General features: G+C 42.2%; 1 protein-coding gene across 2 annotated transcripts in view; it reads right to left on the bottom strand.

Annotated features, from left to right (window-relative positions):
* Window positions 1-24799, bottom strand: part of DROSHA (drosha ribonuclease III) — a 103380-nt gene that overhangs the window by 11240 nt on the left and 67341 nt on the right. For both annotated transcript variants that reach the window (XM_090276201.1, XM_090276202.1), the window contains 7 exons: window positions 22390-22449; window positions 21011-21110; window positions 17549-17651; window positions 15255-15325; window positions 9964-10008; window positions 8315-8472; window positions 7344-7449 (listed from right to left, as the gene is read on the bottom strand). In XM_090276201.1, the coding sequence (XP_090132327.1) occupies window positions 7344-7449; window positions 8315-8472; window positions 9964-10008; window positions 15255-15325; window positions 17549-17651; window positions 21011-21110; window positions 22390-22449 (643 nt within the window). The remainder of the gene's footprint in view (window positions 1-7343; window positions 7450-8314; window positions 8473-9963; window positions 10009-15254; window positions 15326-17548; window positions 17652-21010; window positions 21111-22389; window positions 22450-24799) is intronic.

The following is a 24799-nucleotide window of genomic DNA, read 5'->3' as shown; positions in this document are numbered from 1 at the left end:
TGTTGGCCAGCCCGTGGCACCACCGCGGGATCACAAGGCAGACCCGCCGGAGGGGATGACAGTTCAGTGTGACAGCTGTGGAGGCCGATTCTGCGCTGGGCCCTGTGCTGAGAGCTGAGCATCACAAGATGAGCAACCAGCCATTGCTGCTCTGAAGGCTACTAATCTCTGGAGGAGTCAACACAAAGACTGGCCACTGTGATGCACTGTGGCAGCCGCGATGGCAACACAGGACACGGTGCGCATGGTGCTTCTCTCCGTCCAGCCTCCTGGGGGACCCGACGCGAGCACACAGGTTTCAGAGACTCACTGGCCTAGCTCTGTATCAGAATCATTAGGTCCCCCTGAGCTATGGCACTCAGGCCTCTTCCAAGAACCAAGGAATTAGAACTTCTGGGCATGTAACCTGGATATATGCATTAAAAACATTTCATGCAGGTGGGTTCTGGTTAATATTGAGCCAGAACTGAAAAAGAATGAGTCTGCCAGTGGGAGAAGGGTGGGTGCTGTATTCTGAAGGTGTGTGTTCCACAAAATGCCTATGTTAAAAACCAAAGCCTTGAAGATGATGGGACATGGGGCTTTTGGGAGGTGACTAGGTCAGGAGGCTGCAGCCGTCACGAATGGGATTAGTGCCCTTATAAAGGAAGCTCCAATCCCGGCAGGTGGGCCTCAGTTGGTTGGAACAACAAAGGTCACGGGTTCGTTCCCAGGTCAGGGCACGTACCCAGGTTATTGGTTCAATGCCCAGCTGGAGCACATACAAGAAGGTGACCAAATCGATGTTTCTCACATCGACGTTTCTCTCCCTTTCTCTCTTGAGGAAATGAAAAAAAAATGATCTCGGATGAGGATTAAAAAAAAAAAAAAAAAAAAAGGAAGACCAGGGAGATCTCTAGCCACTTTCACCATATTAGGTACAATGAGAAGTCTGTACTCGAAAGAGGGCCCTCCCCACCTGTGCTGGCACTGTGATCTTGGACTCCACTCTGGCAGAACTGAGCAATCGAGTGCTGCTCATAAGCCCCCCAGGCCGTGGTGTTTTGTTGCATGAACGAAAGCAGTGGGAAAGGGTTCCCCAGAAAGAGCAAACGGCCCTGGCAAAGCAGGGCACTATGACACAGCAAGGTGACTACTCAGTAGAAATAGTGGAGAAACTAGAGCCAAGCAGAGAAGAGCTGATGCAGGGGACACTGGCCAGCCTCTGGGCAGAGAAGGTCTTGCAGGTATCGGAAAGAAGTCTGCTTGCCTGTAGCGGTGAGGAAGCTTAAGGTGTCCAAAGGGAGCAATGCAAAGTAATTTTTTAATTTCAGAGAGATCTTTTTGGAGAATAAATTTGAATGGAGCGAGACATGAGGTTGGAAGGCCTGCAGATGTTGATGCTATAAATATCTGCCGTTTATTTTTTAGTAGAAGTCTAGAAAACCAACATTAAGCACCCAGCTGGGCACGAGATAGCTATTAGACTATTTTGCAAACATTGCCTCATGTTTGATATGTAGTAAAAAGCTAAAATTTGGCACCAAACTGCCTGGGTTCAAACTCTGGCCTTACCACTTCCTGTCTAAGTGACCCTGTACACATTATTAAATCTAAGTATCAGTTTCTGCATCTGTAAAATGGAGAAAGAAGCATCTGCCACACAGGGGGTACAGAGAATAGAGTGAATGGATATATGATCTAAGTACAATGACCAGCACGTGAGAAACACACACGTGATGTTCGCTGCCCTTGATATCCACAGTGACATCATCACCAAGCAAGATACGCTTCCTCTTGAGTTACAGAAAAAGTTAAAGGAAGTTCTGAGAATCCCTCTGAATTTGTCTTCAATGCAGAATGCCACTCACTGTCTTCAAAGCCCCCCATTTTACCCAATGCTAGGCTGTCTTTTCTTTTAACCATCCCCACGCCTCAAATTTCATTTGAATTCACCAGAAAAAGTGAAGAAAGCTCCTCTATAAAGCAGAGGAAAAAATTGCTGAGTTCCTGATGCAATGGCAGGGGCCCAAATAAATATCGCAAATCACAAATTCTGTTTCTGAGAATTCAGGATGTCTTCTATTATCTCAGCACAGCAGTCTTTTACAATTAGTTTAAACTTAAATTTTAATGAGGAAAAGACTTATTGGTTTAAAACAAATTAAAAAACATATTGGCATTCTTCCTTCAACCACTCTCCCCATTCCTGATTCTAAAGAGGAAACCACAGCTGTGGGACTTGCGCTGCAAGAGAGGGCCCCCTAGTGTGAAGTAAGCAGACTGTGATGATTACTTGGAAGGCTTTAATATAAGAGCACGGGGTGAAAGCAGAATTGTTATTAAAAGTGACAGTGATGTACCACACAGGTCTATTATACCAAGAGTGGTGGCCAGATGGTCTCCATTTCCCATGATAACTAAAGAAAAGGTACACAAATGCTAGCAGGCAGAATGCAAAAGCCAAATTATACCAGTGACAGAGGATTTTTCAACCAGGAGGCTGTAGAATCTACCCTCTCCATCTGAATGATTTATGCTTCATGCTGTCTGGAGGTGGCAGGAAGGGATTAGATCACTGGGTTCCAAACTTTTTATTTTTAATCCTTGCTTCCCAAATCATTCCACTGGAAAGAAAGATGTCCACACGTGCACCGTACCAGGGCACGCCACCCCTGAGCACAGTGCCTTGAACATAGTAGGCAGGGGTTTAGCAATTATTTTTAGAACAGTAGCTTGTAGTAAAGGTTAAGAGAGAAGAATGAGAGTTAAAACTTAAGTTAAAACTTGAAAATGTGGCAGGGCAGGCATTCTGGTCTGAGTAAACGCTCTTTGAGACCCTCTTACCCCTTACCCCAACGCATCCGGGTAGGTTCTACCCTAAAAAACAGTCTATGAAATAGAACCTCTCCTTCCACATTCCAATTCAAATTCAGTCATGCTAGAATAATTAGGTAAGCCTGACATTCCTTCCTAAGTAGGCCTTTTTGAACATTCAGCTTGCAAAATGCAATGTTGTTCCCCATCAGCATTCAAAACCTGAGAACCATGATTTCATTGGCTCGACTGTCCTTATTCGCTGTAAAGCCAGGGAGCAAGCGAGTGGCTCAGAGCTACCGCGTGCCTCTCACTGTGAATTACTGTGCTTGTGTGTTCTGTGCTCCCACTAATGAATGATTTGCCATTGCCCTCCCACAAATGCAACTGTACCAAATAACCCCCACAATTTTTAAATCAATTTTAATCTTTAGACATTCATACCTAAGTTTTCCACTTCCTTCCTGATACATGAAACAATGGCCACGTCCCTCCTCCACATGACCATTCACGGGAGGAAGTCAGCAGCAGGGAGCAGACGTTGGGGAACTGGGACACTCCGATATTAAGGGGCTGGGAAACGAAGAGGAACAACCAACTGGACTGAAGATGAATGGCCTGCGTGGTCACAGGAGGTTTGCTGTGAGAAACGCCACTGGCTGCAGCATGTGAAACGGGCTGGGGGGGGGGCGGGGGGGGCAAGAGCATACACGGGAAGACCGGGGCAGGAAGCTGCGACACCGTCCAACAGGCCTGAGACCTGGGCCTGAGAAGGCTTTCTGCCCCAGACAACACCCATTATGGGAGGGGACAAAAATGCCCCCGAGAATGGCACACAGCAGCCCACATCTCAGGGGGAAAGCCTGCTACGTTCCCTAGGGCTTTGTATAGACACCACCTCAGCTTCCTATCCTCTGCAGTTCCCTGAGTGCCAGCCCTTCTCACCGGGTCTCTCGTCAATCCTATTCCTGTACCATTCTGACAGCTATGCAGAAACCAGTGCAGCAGCCAGGTGACAGGAGCTGGTGGAGGGGATCTGGGCGATCAACAGGAGGTGGTTGCTCAAGGGATATCATTGCCAGGCGCTGGGAACGGTCTAGAACATACGGGCGGAAGGCAGAGGGAGGAATCAAAAATGACTCCAAGGTTTCTGGCTCGCAGCACTGGATGGCTGATGTTGCCATTCAATGACTCAGGTCATACTGGAGGAGGACCCAGGTGGGAGGAGATGGTAAGTTCAGTCTTGAACATGCAGAAATGCTGAGAAGGCAGCTGGGACTAAAACTCGGAAAGGGAATGGATTGAGGAGATCTGTTTGGATGTCATTTGCTTATAGAGTGAAACTGATGAAATACACGGAAAAGACCGCCTGGGAAAGAGAAAATGGCCTGGAAGTGAGCCTTTCCAATACTGGAATATGCATCAGCAACACAGGATAAAATGAGCCTGCAAAGGAGGTTAAGATACAGTAGCTAAAGAAGTGAGAGAAACCGAGGAAATGCAGTGTGATCAAAGCCAATGCAGGACAGTGTTTCAAGGAGAAAGGACGCAACCACTCTCGTCATTCTGAGTTCCTATCTTTTGAAATACGCACTCAACCAATGATAGATCATCTTTGTTTTGCCAGCAGATCTGCTGGTCCTATTGATTTTAACCAAAGCTTTCTATGAATATAGTTAATAAAAACCATTATATCATAATTTTATCATTTGTTAATATCTTTCGAATAAACGATCCAAAAATTGTCTAATTTTAAGACAGCAAGGCTAATAAACACATTTTGGATAAAACTACAATTATGGCATTGAAATGATTTTGGGAAAAACACAAAACTGGAGTCTGTCATAGTTCTGGTTTGACCTTTACCTAGACCTTGGAGAGAGCCTTCGGTTTTGGTTTCATCACCTGCTCGGCGCTGGGTGGTGGTGGGGTGAATGCAGTGACTAAGATGGGAGGAAGGAAACTTGTCGATCTATAAAATCCCATCTCCACAAAATCCTAGAGTTCACAAATAACTTTGTAGAAATATAGGGATAAACGTGTATTTTTTTTAAATAAGATTTTATTTATTTTTAGAGAGAGGGGAATGGAGGGAGAAAGAGAGGGAGAGAAGCACCAGTGTGAGAGAGAAACAGCAACGTGTTGCTGCTCACATGCCCCAACTGCGGACCTGGTCCTCAATGCAGGCATGTGCCCTGAACAAGAATCAATCAGTGACTCCTTCAATTCGCAGGACAATGCTCAATCCAGAGCCAGAACAGTCAGGGCCAACGTGTGTATTGAAGTCACACATTTTCAACAGGGGCCTCTATACGGCCATAAAATGAATAACTACTTGAAGCATTTGGTTTGGTTTGGTTTGGCCATTTCTCAGACCAACCAGATACTCTGACAGCTATGAAGTCTATTCCCTAATGGGAGATACTCAACGAGTATTTATTGATGCCCTCACACAGAGCAAGATTCTAGACAGCAGTTTGTTTCTGGTAAATGCTCATATGTTCTTCAGATTTAATATTAATTCAAGATGAGAACACTTTCTTTCCCATCCAAAAGCAGTTAATTTTAAATGGTAATCAAACTGTTAATTTTAAATTAAATGTAAAATAAGAGTACTGCTGATTTCCTATATAATGATACGTGGGTTATGGAAGAGGCACAATAAATACTCACTGAGTTAGTGAACGAAGGGACCATATTTTGTTGGGCTTAGAAATTCTGCTGAAAAATTATATTTAAACAGAGCCAAATCACCATATTCTCTGATTCCAATATTTGTATCTCATATAAACTATTTCCAGGGTTCACAGGTGCAGAAATAAGATCCAATTCTGTTCAAAGCAAAACATGCATAAAATGTGTAGAAATGCAAAGTAAAAAGACTTATTATTTGCTTCAAGCAACATAAAAAAAGGAAGTCTGCACTAACAAACTATATTATAGTGTATTACAACAGTAGTCCTGCCTTTTCCAAAAGGGATACCCCAAACTGCAAAAAGTACCAAACCTACATATGCTATGTTTTTCCTACGCATACCTATCTATGATACAGTTTAATTTATAAATTAGGCACAGTAAAAGATTAACAACAATAATTAACAAAATAGAAAAATTATAACAATGTAATAAGTTATATGAATGTGTTCTCCCTTTTTCTCCCCCTATTTCTCTCTCTCTCTCTCTCTTTCTCTCTCATGCTCTCAAAATAGCTTATTATATTGTAATCACTTTCCCACTTAAAGAAAGCGCTTTACAGCCTCTCTGTGGACTTTCCAAATCACCAGCATCACTGCTCTCGTGCTCTGGGGCCATTAGTAAGTAAAATAAGGGTCACTGAACGCAAGCACTGCAATACCGAGACAGCTGATCTACTACGTGACTAACGGGCAGAGGGCATCTACAGCAGGAATACGGCGGATAAAGGAGCGACTCACATCCCAGGCAGGAGTAGAACAGCGTAAGATTTCATCACACTACTCACAACTGCACGCAATTTGAAACTTGTGAACTGTTTATTGGAATTTCCCTTTGTCTTCTCAGACCATGGTTGGTCGTAGCTAACTGAACCTGCAGAAAGCAAAACTGCAGATACACGGGGCTACGACATCTTCCTTCTGCTCAATAAAGCATGTGCTTTCTCAATGCCGAATTCCAGAGGGACTACTCAGAAGTTATTCCTTGTGCTTTGAGAGAGCATCACGACTGGCTTCCAGATACGTTTTGCTCAGCATTCCAGTTATATCATTGATCGGCTTCAGAGAGTAAAAGTACACAGCAAGTAAAAAAGCTCAGTAACGCTTTATAAAAACGGGACAAAAGTGAGAACGGGGGCTATTTCACACTGTCCATAAATCAAACCTTGTGTTTAAGTCCCTTTCAACTCCACCATGGTCCACAAACTAGTGAGTCCCTATTGTCTCTCTATCTTCCGACTTTTCATGCTGTGCACTTGTTTCGGGAATATCTTTGCGCAGAAAGCTCTTCTCACAACTTCCACTGGCCAAACAGTACCCATCTGTATAGGCCACATATCATCACATCCATGAAGCTTCCTTAGAACTCCACGCCCAAAAGAAACCTTATCTTTTCCTAAATAAGTGAGCAGTTTACCTGTGCCTCTTTATAATACTCCCATTACTTACACCTTTTATACTGTACATGTATATGTACGTGTATATGCATGTACATGTATATACACGATAGGTAGGCAGAAAGACAGACAGACAGAATTTGTAGTTATCTACTTTCATGTTAACTTCTCCTTATGGATGGACTAGGCGCCCACTAATATTTGCTCCCCCATGAAACCTAGCTCAACATTGTGCACAGAGTAAGCAATCATTAAATGAAAGAGTACAGAATGAGTTCTTACCATGTGTTGCTTTGGATACAACTTGCATAATGAAATGAATAAAATCATATGATATGCAAGCTAAGGTCACCAAGAACTAAGTCATCAGTTACATAAATGGATATTCGGCTCTTCTAACCTCCTCTCTCAATTGCACAGCAATCTTACTGGCGGGAATGATGCAGCACAAACTCACAGTTAAGTGTCCTTCGTGATGGTCTGGGAAATGAATGAATAAATACTCGGTGGCCACCAGCTGCATTATGGAGTCACCTAGGAATTCCATCCTCTGGTTGTGGCCTCTGAATAAAGGAACATCAATGTACAGAGATCAGTAAGCATTTATAGATTGAAAAAAAAAAACAAAAACAAAAAACAGAAGTTTTAAAAAGATGCTATTTTAAAAGGCAATGTATTTGTTCATCTTGCTTTAAAGCACAAAACTAAATATAATTCCCTAAAACTTCTCAATTGAGAAGAAATCTAAGTTAATATACATTGAGTTTCGAAAAAAAGTAAAGTGAATACTAGCTAAGGATTAAACAGCTGCTAAAATAGGGACTGGTACATGCTGCCTGATCAGAAGCTGAGCAGAGTCAAAGATTAAGCAAAAAGGAAAAATGGCTTCTGGACACAGACAGCAATGTGGTGACGGTACACAAAGGGACTAGATGGTAATGGAAAAAATACAATAAAGATTAAATCAAAAGAAAAAAAATTTTAAGAGAGGAAAAATAAATAAACATTGTTAATCTTTCTTTTTTTTTTTTTTAAAGATAGAGGACAGACAACAATCTTACACAATCTCTACACAGACAAAACAAGGCAAAAAGGTACAAGAATTCTCTTTGCTACATCTTTACTTCTTTATTGAAATATGGGGTGAGCAAAAATAGTTGTGAATACTCAAAACAGAGTTTATTCTTGTATTATTATTTATTAATTTGTATTTTGCCATACAAACGACTTTTGCTTACCCCCAGTGAAACCAAAAATAATTGGTCTGGAGCATACCCCCTGTGCTCTGCCAGGGTCTGGCCATTACCCATCTGACGGTTTCCTAGAAATATGTTTGCAATCCGGATTCCCTTGAAGGGCACGCAGCAAAGATTTGGGCCTGCCTGTCTAAATGGTCACAGTGGGACTACATGGGTGCTTTTAACTCACAAGGTCAGATGGTTAAATCCCACAGTTCTCAGTGTGAATGCTCTTGCCAGGAGCCGAACGTGAGTAAACATCACTCCAATTGTCTCTTCAAACTCAGTAAGTTTCTGTAGAACTGGTGAAGTCTCAATAAGTTGTCGATCAGTGTTCGGCTCTTGTAGCTACAGGAAAAGGGAAATAAATAAGACTCCTGCACAGTTTTTGGTTACAAGAATAATTATCAATTCTAGGATAGTGTTTTGTAAATTCCTTCTCCCATGGGCGGAAATTTCTGAAAGGTCAATAAAACACAGAAGCTTCTTTCTCATGCCTTAGAATGGCAAACAAACCTAATATTTAAAGAAGGTTCAAATAATATTTTCCAATCTTCTATCAAATTTCAAGGCCAAGTACTGTACATAGAGAGTTCAAAATCCCAAGTATTATACTAACTCTCCAAGGAAGAGGAAGGCGGAAGAACTGCTGGCAGAGAACGCACATTTCTAGGCCTGCAGTGGTTCTGAGAGCTTGGTGTTCATCAGAACCCTTGTGGGGCCTGAGAAATGCACACGGCCAGGCCCTACCCCGAGTTTCTGATTCAATACGTCTGGCGTAAGGACCAAGAATTGGCCTTCCTGATAAGTTCCCTGGTGACGCAGTAGCTGCAGGTCTGGGGACTGCCTTTTAAGAACCACTCCATTACCGTAACTTGACTGCTATGTGTGTCTTCTGGGGACCAAGCTATTTTGGCAAGTGAGCATCACTGAGACTGGATTCAGCTTACAATGAAGAGCATTATATCATTAGGCAGGTGCTCAACATACTGATGAGCCTTTAACAACTGGCAGAGAATATAAAAGGAATAATTGAAATAATCATTTCCAACAACTTTGGGCAATTCCATATTAATAAAATATTTCTAAAGTATGTTGAATTAATGCCATTTATTACTATAAAGCCTCTCATGAGCGAGTTCAGTCACTAGTGATTATTCTTATTATATATAACATGCGTGTATGTATATATAACATGTATACATGTATGTATATTCCCAAAGTAAAATGGAAATAAAAGCAAAGAATAGTAAGAATTTTTAAACCAACTGGGAAAAAGGATATCACCACGTGGAAACCTTTTAAATTCTAAAACCTTGAGTAAAAGTTATCACACTGTACTAAAACTTTAATGTATAATATGCTTCATGCAATCTGAGTGAAAGTCTTCAATTTCTAAGGTCCAAATTAGGTTACAATGTAGCAATGGTAATTTAGTGTTTGTTCTACTTTGTAATAAGCCCAGACTTGCTTCTGTATTTTCTCTGTAATAGCAGGCAGGTAGATACACTAGTCAACACAAGCTTTGACTATCACTTTTTGGGAGAAGAGGTGGGACCAAACGGCAACCACATGAACGTTCTTACTGCCACTTAAGGGAAGACACACCCCCGTCCCCACCCCAATCCTGTCCTGCATAAACGTAATGTATGGGATCATTTTACTATTTGTTCCAAAGTCTTCCAGTTCTGACACCCCAGCTTAAAGTCATAATGCCACTGAAGGGAATCTAAGGATAAAAGCAGGAGGGGAGAAAAGGCGGAGGGGAGAAAAGGCAAAGGGAAGTAACACAAATCCCAGGAGTTACAAAGCAAGCTGCAGACCAGAGGCCACACTTACCTGGAGCGGGTGCAGAGGATAATTGAGCCAGACTTCGCGCAGGTCCTGGAAAATGGAGTGGTGCCTTTAATGCTCAAGGGAGCCATTTAACACGCTCTAGAGTACTAAATAAAATGCCATTATGTGAAATACGGAACTATTTCAGATGCTGACTCCACTTATTGCAAATTCAATAGTGCCAGCAAACTAGTTTTTTTTTGAAGTGTGCTCACCACTCAAACTGCCTACAGTGACTCTAATTAGCCTATTAAGCTGGGGAGGAAGAGAGCCACCCCCAGCCCCAGGAGTCAAAGACACCTTTTAAAACTAAGTTACACATTTGCTTAACCTAATACACTGGATGAAGTTGCTATTTTAATCATATTTTTTAGTCTGCCATTCCCCAGAAAGGTGCATCAGCTGCGCCTTTTGTAATTAAAACTCATCTCAAATGTCCTTTATTTCAGGTACTCACTCATGATCATCTTTGCTGTTTTAAGATGGAGTGAAAAACATCCCATATCCAGTTCCTAAACTCTTAAACCAATAAGGCCACTTTTACTGTGAGTCACTACAAATGTTTACTTAAAAAGTTGTAAGGAGTCAAGTTCATGGAGAAGCCCAATACATGATTTTATCCACTGAGTTAAATCTAAAGGCAGTTATAATCAGAACTTCCTGAGGATTAAAGTGTTTCTTCCTCTGTTTTAGACTCTAGGGAACCTCTGATTGAATCTACTTTCTGGCATCGATGTCAGGTTTTTGAAATAAGTAGTAAGAGGTTTTTTTAAAGAGAGAAAAAAACATTTTTTTAATGTGGGATAGGGAAGAAATATAGAAAAATTTACTATCACCTGTGAGCTAAGATACCTGAATACTTTTGTATACCTTGCATCTTAATAAAATACACTTTGGTAGTTTTTCATTGGCCAATAACCTTTCCCTTGAATTCTCTGTGGCAAGAATTACACCGAATGTCACTCCCTTCTTGCGACTTTCTTCTGTTCCCGCAATCCCTTTTCTTCCTGCCACACCCACAGGGACATCCACCAGACTTCATCCTGGCCTCTTCTACACCTGCTCCTCTGCAGAGTTCCCCACTCCCACTATTTGAGCTACACTCTCAGTTTGGAAGACTTGTTCATCTCTGCTGCAGTTCTGACCTCTCATATAAGACACAATTTCTTAACTCGACATGCCTTAAGGAACATCTTGTACCTCATACCCAAATGACCAAATAGTAATGTTTTTCACCTTTCCTTAAACCAGGGAGTATGGTGTCAGGGAAGAGGGCAGGCCCCAGAGTCGGGAAGCCTGCGTCCGTGTTGGCAGTTACTTAACCTCTCTGGGCCACCCCTTCCTCGAGAGTAAGACAAAAATAATTACAGTATCGACCGCAAAGCGTTCTGTGATGCCCCGATCAGCGACTAACTCAAAGCCCTAAACCCAGTGCTGGCACACAGAAAACGCTACTAGTAATACTAAGGATATCAACAGTAATGATAAAGAGCTATCTCTTCCAACCAACTCCAATCTCCAAAATTCTCACGGACTTCTTGATTCATCTTTTCCTATGTGTTTTACACTCAAAAACACTGATTTCTCCTTTGATGTCTGCCACCACCCATCTGGGTGTAAGAGCTTAATATTAATACCTCACTCAAAAGGAGACTATTTAAGCTACCCTGCACACGGAGGTGGGTTCTGCTACACCTCGGTGTCAGAGAAAGGTTCCTGGAAAAGATCTAAGCTGTAATCCCAGTTCTACCCTTTAGTAGCTTTTAGGCAAAGCCTCTACCTTCAGTTTCCTCTTATGGAAAATGTTCACTGACTCTTGAGACATTTGTTCATGCATATTTTTATTGAATACTTATTATGTATTAGCTTCCTAAGATGAATAAGGCACTATCCCTGTCCTCAAAGAAGCCTGGTGGGGAAGAATAAAAGTAAATAAGTACAATTTAATAAACTCTGATAAGTTCTATAAGAGTGATGATATACACTAAGTGCTAGGAAAATGCTGGCTGGGGGCGTCAGACAAAGCTTTGAGAGAAGCTGACTCTTCGGATGTATTCAGAAGAACATGAGGAAATAAGTAAATAGCAGAGGGAGGGAATTAAAAATAGGGCACCATAAATGCCCAAATAAGTCTCAAAGTGTACAGGCACAAAAGGGTAATCCTAACTGGCAGAGCACAGAGGATTTTAGGGCAGTGTCCTTACCCATTTGTCCAAACCCACAGAATGCAACACCACGCGGGAACCCTGATGTGAACTAGGGGGTCTGTGGGATTATGTGTGTCCACGTTCACTGACTGTAACAAATGCACCGCTCTGGTGGGCGATCTTCGTAAAACGGGGGAGGCTATGCATGTGTAGGGGCAAAGAATACATGATAAATACGGAGCCTTCCTTTCAATTTTACTGTGAACATAAAACTGCTCTGTAAATATTTTTAATTAATTTTTTAAAAAAGGTAATTCCTAGAATGGCGCAGAGGGAGTAATAAAAAAGGAGACAGAAAACATAGGCGGGCGTCGATTTATGAACACTATTAAACACCACGCTGTGAAATGTGCAGTACAGACTTCGGCAGGCAGTGAAGAATCAAAATTTTAAGCCAGAAAGACCATAATCAAGTCTGTGCATTACAGAGAAGACACCACGGACTGTGGTATGAATGAGGGACCGGAGGGGTGGGCATGACAACCAGTCCAACACACAGGCGAGCAATGGCGGGGACAGACATTAAAGCGGCAGAATGGCCGAGGGGAACCAACTCAAGAGGCATCAGGAGTAGAACTGACAGGAGTTTGCAACTGCATGGATGCAGGGAGAAAAAAGCTTAAGGTTAAAAAAAAGATCCCAAGGGCTCTGGTTTAGACCATAAAAATAAAGGAAGTATGTTTTGAGGCTAAGGGGATGTGTCTGTGAAACATCTCTATGAATCTGAAGGCACTTTTTCCAGTTTCTAGATACAGGGATAGATGTGTGGAGCCAAAGAAAGGATGGGGGAGTGGGAGAACAGGAAAGTTTACACAGTGATTGCTCTCTATCTTTCTACGAGGGCCACTGCATAATCCAAAGGGAACAATGGCCCTGAACGTACCGGGCACACCATGATGGGCTACACACACCAGAAAACAGAGAGCCGACCAAAGCTATCTGGGGCTGAAAGAGTAAAAGTGGACTCAGGCTGAGAAAGAGCAAACGGCCCTGCTCTGACGGGGTGGGAAGAACACAGAGAAAGCCGGCTGCAAGGCTGACAGGAAACCATGTTTCCCTCAATGTTGGTAGCAGCTGTAAAATGCCAGATGACCCCTCTTGCAGGGCTATGGCTTTCCTGCCAGCGGTGCCCTCTGACCTACTTTGCCTTGTCTTGCTCCCTAAATAAAGACCACTGGCAACACTCAATTGCTAAATGGCTCTTGGCTCCTGACAGCACCCAATCCCAAATTAATCCCTCGCTGCTTCTAATCTGGCCTCAGACAAGGCAAGCAACCAGGAGCGGATCCCCGGCCCTCGTCAGCATCGGTCAGCACCAGCCCAGGGTCAGCCAGAACACCTGCTTCCTCTTGTGAGCGCCCTCCCTACCCGCGTGGAGTCAATAATTCTGACTTTGCTGGCTTACAGGTCTGTCCCTGGCTGTGCTGGGCTGATTAGACTTTCACAATACTATTACTCAAAAAAAAAGCGCATAGGTTCGCCAAGGTCTCTCACATACTACGGCTTATAGACATAAACCAATATGCAGATGTCAAATGAGTTAGAATGCCCGGGTGTGCGCACCTGAACGTGCTGAAGCGGAAAGACCACCTATTACCCCAAGCCGTGTTTCCCTGCACGAAAGGCACACTACGTACATCGACTTCTGAATCTCAGCTGTGCCACCCATAAGATAATGTTCAGACTCTGCTTTTTCATTTTAGTCACTTACTCATTTCATTCCTTTAACAAATATTTATTAAACACTGCACATGCCAGCACTACACTCAGAACTGGAAATAGAAGATAAACTTGCTAAGTAGATGAGCAGGAGAGAAGCCGTTGAAAAGGAAAAAAGATCTAAACAAAAACTGATGCAATTAAAAGCACAAGGTGGAAGGCTGCATTGAATTCAGGAGGACGGGAGCAGAGTGGACGGGGAGGTCAGATAAGATGGGAGGAGAGGCAGGGAGCAGGTGGGGGAGGGAACAAATTTAAGGCGTAGGGGCACACAGAGGCGAAACTGGAAGGAGGAAACAAAATAAAGAGGTGGCTGAAACTGCCCTCAAAGGAGAAAGGCAAGAACAAAGATATTTTCAGATTTGAGAAAAGGACTTAAAATACATGCCATCTGCTACAGACACAAATCAAGATGCACATTTGTTTATGGGTGCACACAAAATGGGGGACAAGTACGTCTGCAGACAATTTTCTGTCAGGAAGAAATTCGAACATAGAAAATCATCACATATCTATAAAAACAGATTTAAAAAAATCACACCGCCAGGTATGAATATCATTCCGGTCCCATATTTCAAAACTATTGATTCTTGTTTTTAAGCTACCCTAAGTAATACAGTAATAACATCTGACAGCCACTTAAGCTGGAGGTTGCACAAAAGCCTAAAACACTGACTTCCTATGTTCTTTATTGCTCCATGAGGGCTATTTCATTCAATTATAATGACATTTCAATTTGGAATACAGAGCTGCCTCTCCCTTTAAATGTTAAATTGACTTGTTTTGGTACAAAAAGCATCCAGTATGCTCTATTATATGCAGGATTAAAAAGGTAGCTCTAGCAATATTCATAGCTTAATACTTTAGAAACAACAGAAACTATTTCAGAATCTATCATTTTTTCTTAAACTATAATTTGCTTTATAGAAAAAAAGCACTTCCAAACTCTTTATTCATATTCATAACCCTATCAGATGCTCCCTATGAACTGACTTTCTTAAATATACATTTATCTAGTCTACATAATTTACATAAAAACAAATCATAAACAGAAAAGCCAAAAGGCTAGAGCTTCAACTAAGCCTGCGTGGGGTAGGTACCCCATGACGATAAAACAGAAAAATCATAATTACCTCCAAGATACGTTCAAATAAAGCAAAGTCCTACCCTATTTGTATTCATATTTCATTTATAAGTGACCAGGAGGGAAGACAGCAGAAGACGAGACCTCTCCCATCTGCAGCAGTCAGGTACGCTACGTGTCCTGTACTCGCTTCTCCTACGCTCTCTTTAAAACAGGAAGGCTAACTGACCTACAATCGCCGGCAATGACGTGTAACCGAGAACCAAATGAGTCGAGATAAATACCGGGTCATTAAAGAGTAAGCGTCCAAATAACTGTTTGGCTTCCTCCAGGCTTCCCTCCAAGTAAACCGCTCCTACAGAAAAGGAAGAGAACACCCAAAACAAGGCTGCATTAACATTCAGAGAAAAGCACATATCCCCATAAAGAGCAAAAAGGCAAGCCAGAACCCACGCACAGAAATAACCAACAAGATCAGAGGCAACTGTCTGAAGGTAGCATTTTTCCTCTCTTGGCTACATTTTGTATTATAAATAAGACTGAAATACAAAATTCAATTTACTAAAATCTAATCTAATACTGTAAGTAAAAGAGGACAAATATGAACTATCATAAAAGGTATGGCTATAAACTTTACTATGCACAAATACTTGACCTTACGAAAATGTTGTATTTTATTGTCTATACTTATGTTTCAGACCACGGACAAAACCTGAGTTCAGATCAATGAAGGTTTCTGCAAATAAAAATCAGGACAACCTTCACCTTTAATTAGAAATAATTATTTTAAAAATTTGAAATAATTAAACATTGTACACACATTTGCCATTAATCATAACCAGTAAGTAATACAGTAACACTTTAATTGCATATCAAACAACTCTGGAGTAGGTTAATCATACGTTCTTGAAATCATAGTTTCAGTATCTGTCTTCAGAAAGGCCATTTTCATGTAAAATATTAAGACACACAATCACTAGGGCCTTTGATGACTAAATTATCAATATTTGTAGTAACAACAACAACAATAATAACAGTAATAAGCCAGACTCTGGCTGGATCTCTGGTCTCAAGGAGATGATGGAGGAAGAGGGAAGATGGGGCTTGGGTCTACGTGGCCCACTGCCAAACAAACTGAATGGGATGGATGCCAACATTTTTGGAGACCTAGGACTCTCTCTACTTATTTTAACAATGGATTTTAAATCAGTATCAGACACAATCTCTCTCTCCGTCCTCCCCTAACTGGAAGTGTACAGTGTATGAAAACCAGATTTGCCAGAATAATAAAGCATGTTTTTAGCCTGTTGGAAAAAAAAAAATCTCCAGATCATTAGAGTAAGCGTCCAAATAACTGTCGTTGAGAACAGATTTTTATGTGGTAGGTTTTAGGGCGCTTAGGCCCTAGGCACGGTGCAAACCATTTTCATTTTGGCAGCCTAAGTAAGAAGATGTTGCAAAAGAATTACAGGACTTGGACTCATAGTAGGTGAGTTGGGGTAGGGTAAATGCAACTTTGCTCTGCACCGGATGCTGCCAGGATTGAGTATTCACATCCTTACAACTCTGTGAGGGCAGTGATACTACCCCCATTTCATCGATGAGGAAACTGAAGCTCAAAGAGAGTCAGTAACTTGGTGAAGACACAAAGCTGAAAGGTGATGCAAGAGGGAATTGAATCATGTCCGCCTGGCACTGGAGCCAACTGTCACACTGTCACAAATATTACGTGCCTAGAGAACAGTAATTCCATGTGACAAACGCTGAAACTAAGACCTATTTGTGCAAGGAAAGACATAGCTGTGAACAGACTGGATAATTATTAAACATTCCCTTGCTACCATCATCAGCATAAACTATAATGGGAAGCTTTTATATTCATTTTCAAAGGAAGAGGGCAAAATTGATAAGGAAGTACAAAGGCCTTTGAAAAATAAAATGTACTCAATCATTCACCTAAAAATAAATAAATAAATAAAAATCAAAGAATTGCCAATCTACTGTAACATTTCATTGTAAAGCAACTTGCAGTCACCAGCTAATTAACACTTCATAACTTCCCTGTACCATCAGCAAAAAAACAGAGGAAGTGAAGTATCTGCATCAGTCTTGCTTCAAGAGAATAAATAACTATATAGACTCAAGCCCGGAGGTTTTAAAAATGCCATGTTTTCAAGACGTTTAAATCAAAAAATATCTTGTAAATAGTTTAAAATGTGATAGAAAACAGTATCAGGGCATCACCAGCAACCAAGTTAATGTTTATTTATGGATGTGATTCTGAATCAAATCTGGAAGGTAATCCATCTCCATATTCATTCACTCCGATTCAATTCAGTACATGTATCTAAGCATGCACGTGACAACAGACGACTTCAGGCACCGGGAATGAAGGACAGGGAAGCATGGCTCTGCCCAGGGAGGACTATAAAACTACAGTACAAGAGGTGGGTATCCTACTAGGGACCTCACATGCTTTGGGAATAAGTCATCCTGTCCCAGGTTTCCACACTGAACTTTACGTGCTCTCTAGACACTTTAGACATGCAAGAAACAAGACCATAAAAGCAGAAATTACCTATTAATGCTTCAAAACAATTAGCCATTGCATGCCGAAGGTCTGATTCTCTACAAAGGTCAGGTCCGTGGGCATAAAGCATAAATCGATCCAGTTCAAGCTTCTACAAAATTCAAAATGACAAGAAGTAAGAAAGGATTTGGCAAAATCCTAACTATAATAACTCCACAACTCCTAAGGGCAAAGAGTTATGGTTACAGATCAACTAGCTGTGTCAGGACACATACTGTTCATTAGGAGCCCTTACATACAGTTCCCCTCTGACAAACTCTGACTCTCCCCAAGCAGGCTTCTATGAACTCTATCGAAGTTCAGACCAAGTAGTAGCCCAAGCTGGAATAAGACTTTGCTAAAAGACCACATGCCTTGGGTTCATCCAGTATGTCCAGGGAGTCGCAAACCCAACCCAAAGTTAACCTCTTTGACTCCAGGGTTATGCAGTATTGATGTGGTACCATGCAGAACAGATTTTTATGTGGTAAACAGGGACCCTCAGAAGACTTCAAAATGCCTGATATCTCTAAATCCTTTCTTTTGAATTTGGTAAGGATCTGGGGTCCCTATATCTTTGTACTTGTGTCCCCTTCATGAGGTCTCCACGCTCACCGTTTTGAAGGCTCAGTGAGGTCTTCTCAACAATAGGCTGGATTTATCTTAAGGGCTCTGGGAATGTTGTTTATAATGAATTACGTTTCCTTTTTTTATTTGGCCTCAGCAAAGTTTAAAGCCAAATTTGCAGTCCAGTCTTAGAAATTGTGTAGCATTTATGGCTACAACTGTGTACACTAACTTTACCTCTGGCTTCTTTTTACTGTCTTATCCACATTTTCCCTTTACCTTGAGTTCAGCACCTATTTATTTCTTATCCTACTATATTTTAATATACAAATCAATTCAAGTCCTTTTAGAACTAGACAAGAGAATGTACTTTTTAAATAAAACTCCTGAGACTGAATTAATAGAAATCATAATTCTTTCCATAAAAGGAGATACAACATTGCACAAGTATGCACTATAGCAGTTTCCATTACCATGTTATTCAATTCAATAGATACTTACTAAGCAATAACATGCCATGCAATAGGAGTAAGACACAAGTCAATGAGCAACCTAGGACAATGAGTCTCAGAAAAAAGACACTCAGATTCTGTATATCTCGGTATGTACGTTAAAAATATCCATATCTATTTATATTGGGAAAAGACGGAGACAATAAAAACAAGACATATATGCTATCAGTATTTTGTATTGCTAGAAATTCATGAGTATAAAATACACTCAAATGAGTTTTGACTACCACAAATGCAACAGCAGAAAACACCTCTTAAAAAATTGATCCCCAAGTGCAAGAGCTTATACTAGAATATGTAAATTTCATCTGTTTCACAACTTCACTGGGAAAATCCAATTGTATGCTATCTCTGGAGCCCTGCTGGAGAGTAGACTGCAAGCCATATTTCATGTTATAAACAACTATTTTGGAATACTATGAATCTTCCAATGTCTCATAATCCCTGTTCCATATCCTTATTTTTTTCATGTAGGCATTAGAGAAACTTTTAAAAAGAAAAGTCATGTTCAATTGTGCATATGTTAATATATTCTTTTGTCTAAAGAGTTAACTTAGGGCTTTCACTACATTCTCAGAGAGGTCAGCAATCCTCCATCAAGTTTTCTCCTCCCAAAGGGCTAGAACCACTGGTCTAGCAAGAGGAGGAGCAAGCCCTCCATTGCCTTCTGCCGGAGCAGACAGTGTGGAATGCTATGGGACTGATGGATGTTGGTGTGGAGGAAGATCATCCAGAAGTCCCTGACGGGAGAAACTGACCGCCCCCCGCATAACTCATGGCTTTGTAAAGCACCCAATGTGCTACGTTGTAGCTTCTGGTTTCATACTATGGAAATCTCCCACATTTTATAAATATCCTCCCTAAAATTGTTCAAAAAATAATTATGCAATTCCATGATATCTCACACTGGAAAGAGAATAATCTGTTTACTAACATGTATTTCCTGTGGACTACCAGGAAGCAGCTTGACAATTTAATCAACTAAACACTGAAGCAATTTTACTTAAGAGCTGTGGAATTTTATTCAGTTTGAGGCTGCTAAAACCAAGCCGGTGTACCTGTTGCCTACAGTTTTTCACTGAGGCATCATTGTTTCCATTCTCAAACGCCTACCGCTATAACGGTGCTGCTGCTGCTGCCGCTACATAAACACGACAACACCCTCACGCTGACACACAAACCGCGGGATAAAATTAACCACATTTTGAATGTAATTAGTGCCGTGGCAAGATCAGATTAAGAAGCCAGTCATAGAGTGGGTTTTACGTAGTGATTTCTACCGAATTCCAACATTTATATCAAAATTAAAAATAAAAATTACTTAAGACAAAAATCAAGAAAAACTCACAAAAGCTTTTTCAGTGGGTCATCAGTGTTTGGGGATTTAAGAGCCACAGTCCCCCTGCTATTGAATAAATCCACAGGTCTATAAAACGTAATGATTTATAATGAGAACAGTCGCAGCAACAAGAAAAGCAACTAACTCCTTCTACTTCATTTACATGTTTGGGGATTACTGTGATGAACAGGCGTTGTGCCAAGCCCTTTATAAATGGAATCATTAGCTCAAATGATAAACGTCCTGTCGTTCTCACAGCTACTCTGCGTGGCAGGTGCTAATGCCGTCCCCATTGTACAGATGAGAAAGCAGAGGCATGGAGAAGAGAGCAATGATCCGCCATGGCCCCCAGTCTGTAAGAAGAGGGAGGGGCCAGAATCTGATGGCCAAGGTAAGTGCCCGTGTTCTGTCTGTCATGATTTACTCTAAGGAGACACTGCACAGAGACAGGAACATCAAATGAGATAACGTAAGTGATATGTCCACCATGAATCTAAATCAAGAAAAGGTTTTGTTACTCACTTAGCTAAGTCAATGTGGCTGGCTGGACAGCCTAAACCCTAAATCTTAATTAATAAGATCTGTAACTCGGGAGGATTCTCAAAGATCTGTAAAGTACCCCCTATGAATATAAATGGCCTGGAGTATTCTATTCAAACCTTTAATTGTGCTTGTTAAATTAAAAACAAATGTAATACAAAAATAGTACACAAAGGAAAATACAAAAAGAAATTTTTTTTTTTTTTTTTGCTTTGCTCTCATGTTCCTTTTCCCCCAATGCCTAACTCTCTTTATGCACATCTGTCAAATTTTTCCTTCTGTTATCAGGTTACCTCACTACGGAGTTCATTAGCTGCTAGTAAAACTCACAAAGGTAACCAAACTCATAAGGCTCAATCCTTAAAACCCAAACAAAAAAATACTTTCTGGTCTTTAAAATATTAAACCCTAATACACGCTAGCTAAAGAGTTACTTATTCAAATGCAAACTTATGTGTGGACTGAAGGCGAGTAAGCCAGGTGCACTCCAAGGGCTTCAGGTGTTGAGCGCACCTTGGCTAGCATGGCAAGGTGTTGATTCTGAACAATGGCCGTGCGGTAAGTCGCTAATCCTCCTTCTTCCAGACTAGGAAACAAGTAGTACAAGTGGACGCTGCAAAAAAAAGCACATACGTAAATATGCATCACAACGGTCTGCCTGTGGCTCTGATCACAAAAGCAGGCTGGGCACAAAGGAAGGGTGCAACAGCTACCAGCTGAACTGAACTAGAATGAAGGGTGTGCCTGAAATCCTTTGAAAGTTACATAGAAAGCATAGTGTACTTGAATGTGTCAAAACCCAAATGGCACCATTCTCTTGTACTTCCACATTTATTTCTGTTAAAAGGTTTCTCTGAAATCTTAACAAGCTAACACACCTTGCTAAGAGAAAACCTCTCTGATACACACAACCTGGGCCTGGAAACAAATACCTTTCTTGGACTGGACTTGAGCAGCCCCTGAAGAGAAGCCTGGGAAGCCCCAAGCAGGGCCACAGTGGAGGCATATCCTTCACAAGGACAGACAGGGACAGGACCGGAACCAAGAGTGGCCCCTGTGGCTGGCAGTGCTGTAAGAACGAGCCTAAAGGGGCGGATGAGGATAGCGCGGGCCTGGGGAAGAAGGCCGGCGGCAACGCCAGTCTGGGCCACAGCAACAGCTGGTGTCTCCTCGCCCTCACACCGGTTTTCTAGGGCCACTATGTTTGTACAGTCCTGTTGCGCCCTGTGCGAGCAGGCTCGGAGAGCAGCCCTCTGGCTCACTGTGTCCTTCTTGGGAAAAGAAATGACCCAAAGAGAATAAACAGAGCTCAGGCTAGTTCCAAGAAAAGCACGTGTTATCTCCCTCTATAAGAAAAAGTATGTGAGTATGAGAAAACAAATCACCCTTTCTTACCCCCACTTCCAAATTAAGGCATTCTGGGGAGAGAACACACACACACACACACACACACACACACCCCAAAATCTCATCACTAAAATTACATGTAAGCGTTCCTTCCCTAGAGATCAGAAAGAGTGAGGAAGGGATCAAAGACAAATCCTGGAAAATGAAATGACATTTTGAAATATCCCTTCCTTTACAAATTGAACAGAAGCTCTGAAGCACCGAGACCAAGGCTGGCTGATCTCTTGTGGCCGTAGCAACTTGAACATAAACTTGACAGGACAGAGACACCAGCCACCCTTTCATCTTGTAATCTTGCTCGTTACCGCAACAGTGAGTGCCAGTTATCAGGGCAAGAGCCACAGACACGTGGCTTTTAAGCTCCACAGCACGCACAAAATACACAATGTTTCCATGGCTTATCTTACTAATTACAAAGAAGGCAATGTATTGAGTATGTTACCTATAAAATGCAATGAATGGGCAAGAGAGAAAAGCCTCCTTACCTGGTCAGAAATTCAACAACAGCATCACCCAGGAACTCCAACCGTTCATTGTGATTAATCCTGTAGGGAAATTTTAAAGATCACTTAAAACAGCATGCCTTTATGTTCCCTCCCTCTCTCCTCAAAGAAAGAACACAGGAGGGTTACGTCTTTTAGTAATGAAAATGCCTTACCTCGTGCCTCTCAATTCAGAGCCCTGACCAACCTCTTAGCCTAGTGGGAGAGCGAGGGGACATCCCCTCATACCATGGGGTCAGGCTTTCCAACCTAGGGGTTTCCTTCCCCTGGGAATCGGATTTAAGTGAGGCAACAGCACCCTAACAACTGGGAGTCTTTCTATACTGCTGCCGGGTAGACAAGAGAAAGGAGAATGTGTTCTAGTTAGAGACCTGGACACTGAGAAGTCAGTTAGGGCACAGTGTTCTCAGGACAGCTTCCCATGGCCCGTGCCCTAGCCTACGTTACCATGTCGGTCCCATTATGCTGTACTCTCCCACCTATGTGTTGGGGCCCTTGCTTCAAAACTGCCTAGTACCCTCTAAACAGGGCACCCCTCCCCAAACACTCAGGGCCTCTGTTCAAGCGAGCTCTCTGCCACCCTAGAGTGCTCCCCTCTTGCTGTGCAAGGAGCCACATTGAAAACCCCTACTCAGCCCTCCACGTCCAGCGGAATGTTAACCTCTCTATGACTCTATGATAGTTGGGATCTGGAAGCTGGGCAAAGAAAAGAATGAAGGTCAATGCCTAGATTTTGTCTGAGGTATCTGGGCAAAAGAGGTGCCATTCACTACAAGGGGAAGACAAAAAGTGGAATAGGTCTGAGGCAAGGCAACAGCTGCATTTTAGACATAATAACTCGAGATGTCCATAAAACATCCAAATGAAGAGTTATAATAACTGCTCGGGGACAAGGACAAAGCGGGTGGTAAATTCTTAGGTGTGGTCAGTGTTTAGACAGGGTTCCAAGCGACGGAACCGGATGACACGGCTCAGGAAGCAAATGCAGCTGCAGAAAAGCAGGCCCAGGACGGGCCCAGGGCCGGTCACAGTGAGGTCAAGCAGAAGGGAGGTCAGCAGAGGAGAAGGACTGGCCGGGAAGGTGGGAGGGAAAGGAGGCCAGTGTCATCCTCTAGCCAAAGAGAAGAACACATTTCAAGAAACAAAGATACAGGTACGATGGGAAGAAACAGCTGAGGCCACTGACGGGCAGTCTCTTGAAGCGGTGGGTACAAACCGGACTGGATCAGAGTTGCCTGGGAACTGAGCTATCTAAAGCCATACGTGAGAAGAGTCTGAGTACTTGTTTCAGTGCTCGCTGCAGAAAGAGAAAATATGGGCTTTGGGGCTTTGTAACGACAGGAAACCATGAAGCATGGTGACAGCAATGGGGAGGGAAAGAGGGCACGCCAAGCCCCCGGGACCCGGGCAAAGAAGGCAAGGGACAGGCCTGGGCCTCAGCAGGCCCAGCCTCCCTGACCCCGGGGGTTTCCTTAAATACCCCTGACACGGACCCTCATCGTCTCAAAAAATTCAACAGCTGAATACCAAGCCTCCACCCATCTGGCTTTCCAGGCCATTCTTTATCTCGTGCAGCGTGGCCACCCATTTATCCCTGCTTTCAACAGAAACTGAAAACCCTGCGCCGCCCACATGGACACTGTACCAGGCACACACAGCCCCTTCTCCCTTGCATGTCACCGCGCCTGAATCCTGCTCACGCGTCGGGTCAGCTGAGAGGCCTGCCCTAATTACCAGAGCTCTCACACCTCCGTCCCCACACGTATCACTCGGTTTAGGACGAAACTACATCCTGTCTTTCGCTGTCATCTGTTTCATGTGTGCCAGTTTAGCTTCCATATTTAAAGTCTTTCTACAGTTTCAGTATATGTAAATCTTTTTGATTTGTAAATTAAATGACTCTTGGCTACCAAATCATCCACTTGGCGTGTTGAGTTCAATTTTATATTATTTCACATATCTCGTAAGTAAGTTTAGTCTTCTACCCCACCAGTCCTCCACATTTTGGAATTTTAAGAGAAGCATAAATATAATAGGAAGAAAACTGGAAAGATACGAGCCCCAAAGAAGTGATTCTGAACCCTCACTTCAATTTATGGCATTCATTTATATGAAAAAGGCATTCTGGCAAGCCGATAATGGGAAGTGGGGAAAAAAAAAAAAAAACAAAGAAAAATTTGTGGCTATGGTGAAGAATTCATAATCTAAAAGTTTACTTTAAAAAAAAGAAGGGAATAAAGAAACAAGCATTAGGCCTTAAAACAGTAGCAAGTCTTTTGTTCCTTATTCCATTTTTTATACTTTTTAAAAATCACCCCCATTGTAAGTACTAGCAAGCTCTAAGATGAGATGTTTACTGAGCAGTAAACACTCCATTTGCTTCTGAGAAGTG

The sequence above is a fragment of the Furipterus horrens genome, unplaced genomic scaffold (assembly GCF_987537825.1).
Source record: "Furipterus horrens unplaced genomic scaffold, mFurHor1.1.pri manual_scaffold_5, whole genome shotgun sequence".
In the NCBI taxonomy this organism is placed as follows: Eukaryota; Metazoa; Chordata; class Mammalia; order Chiroptera; family Furipteridae; genus Furipterus; species Furipterus horrens.
The sequence above is the reverse complement of the archived record's forward strand: the minus strand, read 5'-3'. Positions and strand labels throughout refer to the sequence as shown.